The following is a 7,591-nucleotide window of genomic DNA, read 5'->3' on the forward strand; positions in this document are numbered from 1 at the left end:
AAAAAAAAAAGAAGAAAAAAAGTTGCATCTACATTACAAACCGAACGGGTGTGTTCTTTTGAGGTTATTAAATTATTTGACACATCCATTGGCCAAAAGGTGCTTGTGTAAATCATTACTTGTAAACTTATATGTCAAACCCCCAAGGTGCATAGAATTTGAAATATATATATATATGTGTGTGTGTGTGTGTGTGTGTGTGTGTGTGTGTGTGTGTGTGTGTGTGTGTGTGCGCGCGCGCGCGCGCGCGTGCACGCGCGTGTGTGTATTAGTTTATGTGTACATACTTCGTACGTGTATGTAGTTAATTAACAATACATGAATATCAAAAGAACAAATTATTGTGTGTACGTTATATTATTAAGTTAAAAAATTTAAAAATCAACATTAATTTTAAGACAAAAAATGTGAAGAACATGATAATTCACCATACATTTTCTAATGTCTCTTTTAATTATTATAAACATGTGAAATATGTTAAAATATATTTTAATCTTGTAGTTTTAAATATACTGTATGAAAAATTAGAAATAGAGTATTTTAAAAAAAATATTGAAATGAACTAAAAAGGGTAAAATAAACAATTGAATTTGTGTATTTTTTTTTGTATGCTAAAGAAATAAGATATTTGTGAGCCAGAGCATGTATGTATACAGGAAGACATTTCTTTGTGTAATTGTTTATCAAAAAATACATCATTTATTATTGTAAACTTCAAAATCAGTCTAAAATTTTAGAAAAGATACCTCTGGACAAATTCACTTCAAGAATCTTCAATTTTGATAAAGAATATGAATGATATATTTATGGTAGAAAACATAAGAGAAAGTAATAAGACAAACATTAAGATCTACTATAAAAGAAAATTTTGTTAAGAAAGAAAACCTAGAAATATAAAAGTGATAAAGTTCATGAACAAGATTATGCAATAATATTTTTTATATATATAGGAGATCCTAAACCAAAAAGGAATTAAAAAAGTAAATATTGTCAAAACCAAAAAGAAATTTAAAAAATAATTATTGTCTAAACCAAAAAGGAATTAAAAAAAATAAATGTTATAAATTCCAACACCTAAAAAAAAAAAGAAGCTAAAACATAAAAAAAAATTAAAGAAAAAGACAAATAGACTCTACTTAGAAAAAACATTACATAAATAAAAAATACAAATTTGTAAAGTAGAGTTATAAAGCATTTTAGCATTGTAATGTGATTTTGATAAATATGGTTCGATTTTTAAAAATTATTTTCTTTATATTTTAATAAAAATCGACCACAAGTGTTTTTTTTTTTAATTAAAAAACAATCACAGGTGGTTGGTTTTTAAAAATTATTTTCTTTTTATTTTAATAAAAATCAACCACGAGTGGTCGATTTTTTAAAATTAATTTATTTTTTTATGTAATATTACCTCCTCATCAACTAATATAACCATTTTTCAAGAACCGCCTCCATTCTTAAAGACTTCGTTGGCCCACTTCCGATGACCAAGACTTTGATGATACAATCTCTTGGCTTCAAAGTGAAAAACCGATCTAGTGGTTTCTTATTTTCAATGGTTTCTTCATTATTATAGTTTTTTTTAACTATTTTGAATTTGTGTTACTTGAACTGAGAGTATGAAACAATCTTTCTACCTTCACACCCCAACATACTACCTATTTGCTATAGAACATATCTAACTTGTAAAATTTCTAATCTCACGTTTTAAAGAGGATTAATTACGTACTGCTATACATATTATCTAAGTAATCTTAATGTGCTTATCTCATATTTGGTTGAGATAAAATGTATGGGATAGCTATTAGTTATTTCAAGATTGTAGTATTATTTTTATTCCACTTTGATGATGGGATAACTAATGCCGAGATAACTAAACCGCATAATTAATCCCCCGGAATAACTTGTTCCCCAACCAAACGAATGGTATATCGGCTGTATTATAACACAAACTCTTCTCTAAAAGATTCTCCATCCTGATCCAAACACATAAGAACGAAGAAGTTATGGATATATGCGAATTCGAATTTTAAAAGCGTTCATATAAACTACATATTAGGCTTATGAAACTTAGAATTACACATAACATATTGATTTTTAAACTAATTAGATCGTTGCATATATCGTAAAACAGAAAACTTAATTGTTCTTTAGCGAAAGCTAAATAATGACGACTGTAGTTATTGTTCGATGGTGGTAATTGTTTCGATATGTTGGAGGATACTGGTAGATGGTGGCAGTCAACCATGCTTATACCACAATTTAAACCCTAGTTTAATTGTGAGAGAGGAGTTGAAAGTATATTTAATTGTACCCATGAGTATATTTATATATAAAAAAATATTACGATAATATTGATTTTCCTAATGGGCCTTAAACGTTCCTTACGGTAAACCCCAACTTTGTACAATTTTAAACTCAAGTACTATATAGAAGAATTAGGAAGACTCATTTATCAAACGTTCCATTGGTGTCGGTTAAAGTTCGGTGCACATCTGGAAGACTATTATGATTTATGAAGATCAGTGCAGTTATAGATTATTTATGTTTATTTTTATTACTTGTGTGTCTCACCAGCTTATGGGGGTACGGTTGGGTTAATTGTCTTCTTCAGTGTGCCTAGCGGGCTTATGGGGGCCCAGTTAGGTTATGTTGTGTGCCTAGCGGGCTTATGGGGGTCCAGTTAGGTTATTATGTTTGTTTAGTCTGTTATTACTGCATTATTTATTTTTCTGTATCAAATAAGTTTATTCATTTACAGCCATTGCATAGCATGGTAGTTGTTTACCTTTCCATCCCTATTTCCTAATGGCTCAGATTATGCCCTCGCATTGTAGTTATACCTTTTCTGCATTGAGCTCAGTCGGGTACCCGTGATTTTTGGTACTCATACTATACTTCTGCATCTTTTTCCTGATGCAGATTCGGGCACTAGCAGTTGACTTTGACGTGATTCCTACCTTCCAGTACTAGTTTGGAGCTTGGTGAGCTTGCTGTTATTTGAGGCTGATCTTCCTTTATCTACTCCAGTTAGTCTTTTGCACTCGAGACTGCTTGTGTATATTGCGTATTTTTTATTTATTTATTTTATTTTTGTCTAGTACCTGGGTGTCTGTCTAGTACTGATCTTATCAGGTCTTGGGAGGGATTCATTTGTATAGTTAATCCTTTTTCCTTCTCTTGTTTTGATATAATATATATGCTCCCTTCTTAGTTTTCAATTATTATCATTGTTATTATTATCATATGTGATATTTTATTTGGTCTCTTCTTGATAGCCCGTTAGCCCATTACCGATCATTCCGGACTATGGCTTGGCATGCTTACTGGTGGGTTAAAGTAGGCGCCATTACTGCTTGAGAAATCGAGTCGTGACACTATGCCTCTAGACAGTTGAAGCCTCATGAAAAGAATTACCCAACCTATGATCTGGAATTAGCTGCTGTAGTTTTTGCTTTGAAAATCTGGAGATACTATTTGTATGGTGTTCATGTTGATGTGTTCACAGACCACAAAAGCTTGTAGTATGTGTTTACTCAGAGGAAGTTGAATCTTCGTCAGAGGAGATGGTTAGAATTGCTAAAAGATTATGATATGAGTGTGTTGTATCATCCGGGCAAGGCCAATATAGTGGCAGATGCCCTTAGCAGGTAAGAATGCTTTAGAATTCAAGAATGAATTTTTAGATTTGGTAAAGTATTTTGATGCTACTATTGTAAGCTTAAAGTTTATTGTGAATTGATATGATTTTCAAGTATGGGTTGCAAGCCCTGAGTTTTAGTTTTGGTATTCAAGAAAGATGATTTTAGCAAGATTTGATATTTAAGTCCTAAGCAAAGAAAGGAGTCCACATCATTTTGAATTAAGTCAAAGAGAAGCATAGTTAGCTTCCATTACACATTTTTGTTTTGTTTAAGGTGGATTTCCTAGAAAGTTCTGAGCCTAAGTATGGGAGTAGTATTTAGCACCGAGTTGGGTATGATTCCAAGGTTTCATGCCCCAGAACTACGAGCCACCGTAGGGTTATGACTCACCCCAAGTGGGTTAAGATAGTGATCATTAAAGTTAAGGTTCTATTCCGATGGTAAGGATAGAAGAGCTCTCCCCAACGTGGGCAAGACATTGGACTCCATGAGAACTCTCACATGGTTTATGTCGGTTAGAAGAGGCTCCCACTCCCAAAGGTCCTAAGGTCCAAAGTCCTTGAGTTCCCAAAGTTCATTTATCTATAAGTTTTCGAAAAAAAGTCCCCTATTCTCCTTAAGATAAAAGTATGTGTTTTGAAAGTTATTGTCTTAAGATTCTTTTTCTTATAAGCTTGGAGAATAAGAGGAGAATATATATTTTAGAACTAGGCGTAATGACTCACGAAGTTTTACTATATGCTACATGATTTCATGATTTATGAGATTGAGATTTCAGATTTATTCAAGCTGTGTGTGTCATTTACATTAGCATGCATTCTTTTATAAACTGTGGCTATAAAATATGTATTATTATTACATTGCACCCCCATATACTCAGTACATTCTCAACGTGCTGATCCACATATGTTTATATGCTACATTGTCTCATAATGTAGGTTCAGGTGCTCAGTCTCAGCAGCGATAGTAATCTCCGAGTACCTTTACCTACACTTCCGTAGTTGGTGAGTTCTCTTGGTTCGAGGACCTATTTTCAGATCTTCAATCTTGGTAGCAGTTGTTTATTACTTTTAGTCAGTCCGAGTCAGTTGGGGGTTTGTCCTAATGACTCTCCAGTTCTTTATTAGTAGAGGCTTGTCGGACTATGAGTAGACTTTCAGACTATCAGTTGCTTTCTTCAGATTTCAGTAGTAAGTATTCAGACGATATTTCTAGTTGTTTCAGTTTTGATATAACAAGATTTAGCACTGCCTACTTTGAAGTAAGTTCTATACTAGTAACAGGCTTAAATGGTTAGCTTGGGGCTATTCGTAGCCTTGAGCACCGTATGACGCTTCAGGATGCGATTTTGAGGCGTTACAATTATACGTGATCTTTTATTTGGTCTCTGCTAGTTAGCCCGTTATCTATCATTCCGGACTATGGCTTGTCTTTCCTACTGGTGGGTTAAAGTAGGCGCCATCACGACTTGAGAAATTGGGTCGTGAAAATGACACAACACTTATGACTTGGCAGAATCCTGAACCCTACCACGACCTCATGTATGATGCAATTACTTCTCCAAACCACAATAACATATATAGACAGAGAGAAGGCAAGGCATCTGGTACCATTGAACTTCATACAAAATTGAACTCGTGGCAGACTAATATATGTGGGCTCATTAAAATTGCACATCAGGATATTCACCGACAGGCATCACGCAAAATATATCCTTCGTTACCAGTCATTCAACTCATATATCTATGTTTACCAGTCATTCACCTTTTAGATAATTCACAACTCAAGAGAAATCCATCCTGAAACTCATCATTTCTTGATTTCAACTTGGGTATGGTCCTCCAGTGAATCATGTTGGCTTCTTAACTTAAAGAAGAGAAGTACTAAAACCATACTTTGAACAGTACAAATCCAGAAGCCATCTGATCGTAGTCCATTGTTCATTGGATAAGACTTCGAAATAATTGAACCCACCCCTCAATTAAACTTGCAATCCCAGATTAAATTACAATTTCTAACTCAGCCTATCTAATGTTTAAATTATATTTAATGGACGACACGAAAAGAGAGGATAATAGTAAGCTGTTAAACAAAGAACAAGTTAAAGAAAGGGCCTTATACGCACCGGTACATGAGCCTTTCAATAAAGTCCTCTTCCTTCATTTTCAGAAGAGAATGTCGTGTCTCTTCGCCCAGGGCAGTCCAGAAGTCTACCAGTGTGTCCACAGAAAGTCTGGTAGTATGAAGAGCACATGTTTCTGTCATTAACTAAGCAATACTATACTTACTTCTTGATAGAAGCAATCACAGATGAACACATTAAGAAGAAGAAGATGTAGAAGAAGGAGGTAAAGAGGAGAGAAAGATCATTAGGAAGAGAGAGTAGTTAAGTTGTATTTCATAATGACTCAATGTACATGAGCCTCTACATTTACAGACTTGTGAGTGATTAAACTAACTAACTAGCCGTTAGTAGTTAGTGTAACTAACTGTCAAAGCAGTTATAACAGAAAAATGGAACAAGTCGCTGCATTCTACTCTTCAGGGATTTGGTATTAACACTACTTGCTATTAACATTACTTGGAAAATCATACAGAATGAAAGGAAAGAAAGCCAAAGGGAAGAGAGAAGCAATGGAGGAGCTCGAGCAGAGCATTCACATAATCAAAGCTCCTTCTGCACTCAACGAAGAGCCATCACTTACGCTGCCTGCCAAGGTCCAGGTTCCACAAAAGCAGTCGGAGGAAAATCGCATGGAGGAATGATTGTTTTGCTTCCTACACTCTTATGATCTCAAACTAAAACACAAATCATTTCATGCTTATTTTTACGGAATGTGTAATGTTTTGCTTTCCCCAACTTCCCGAATTTGTATGGTTTGGCAACTCAATCTCGTGAGTATTGAAATACTCTTATTAGAAATTTTGAACTTCCCATATGAGGATTTGGATTTGGATGAGTAACTAGAGCCAGATAATATGTCTTTCACGAGGTTCCTAGATTGGATTTTTTCTTGCCGAGGGTCTAACCGAAACAGTCTCTCTACCTCTGAGGTAGGGGTATGGTCTGTGTGCAAGATCCCTCTATGTGGGAATACACCGGGTATGTTGTTGTTGTCTTCCTCCTGAGAGTAGAGATTACAAAAGAATAAACATTACAGTATTTAGTTGAAAGATAAACATTTGGGGGAAGGTAAAAGGAACCTACTTCAAGTGACGAACATAAATGAGTATCTGAATATTACTATTAAGTTAAGATGGAAAGAGAGCAGTATAGTTAATCAGTCATACAACCAGCTAGCGCCACAAGACAAACCTTAGAATTGATCCTCTGATGTATCCATTCATTCAGATCATCTACTATCGTCTCACTTTCATAACCGCGCGTGTTGAGAACCGGTAAGGACACTTTGAGTTTCAGTGTACTCACAGAACCCTGTTGGACAAACATCTTCATTTTAGGGCATTTATAAATCTGCACTTCTATGAGGAACGGAAATTTAAGAGCATGCTTAGTCAGAATGAAATGCCCCAGCTCTGGTAGATTCTTGAGGTTCAGCTCGACCAACAGGGGAAATAAGGGCTCATTAGCCATGATTTCATCTCCTTGTTTTTCCTCGACTGTAATCACTTCTTTCATTGATTGGCAGTCTTCTATCCATAGTTTTAGAAGATTCAGAAGACCTCTGGCCACTGATGGAGACATCAAGTTTCTCAATTCTCCACAACTACTCACCATCAATGCCTTAAGTTTGCTGAAGTAGGCAGTTGGAAGTTGGTGAGAGCATTGAGCACTCATGCTGTTTGCTGCACGGATATATCGCCCTTCCAGGTTGGGACAAGAAACCTGCAAACATTGACAAGGTATCAACTCCATTTCTCATGTCTTGCAAATAATTACTAATAAAATTCTTATTTCTCGTGAGTCTTTTAATGTTATTTTAGTC

At 34.9% G+C, this 7,591-nt stretch overlaps 1 protein-coding gene across 1 annotated transcript in view; it reads right to left on the reverse strand.

Moving 5' to 3' along the window:
* Positions 1 to 5,567: 5,567 nt before the first annotated feature.
* LOC107844037 (putative disease resistance protein RGA1) overlaps positions 5,568 to 7,591 on the reverse strand; it is an 11,331-nt gene continuing 9,307 nt past the window's right edge. The window contains 2 exon segments of the mRNA XM_047397563.1: positions 5,568 to 6,769; positions 6,961 to 7,491. Coding sequence (XP_047253519.1) covers positions 6,473 to 6,769; positions 6,961 to 7,491 — 828 coding nt within the window. The 3' untranslated portion in view covers positions 5,568 to 6,472.

This window comes from Capsicum annuum, chromosome 10 (assembly GCF_002878395.1).
Source record: "Capsicum annuum cultivar UCD-10X-F1 chromosome 10, UCD10Xv1.1, whole genome shotgun sequence".
NCBI lineage: Eukaryota > Viridiplantae > Streptophyta > Magnoliopsida > Solanales > Solanaceae > Capsicum > Capsicum annuum.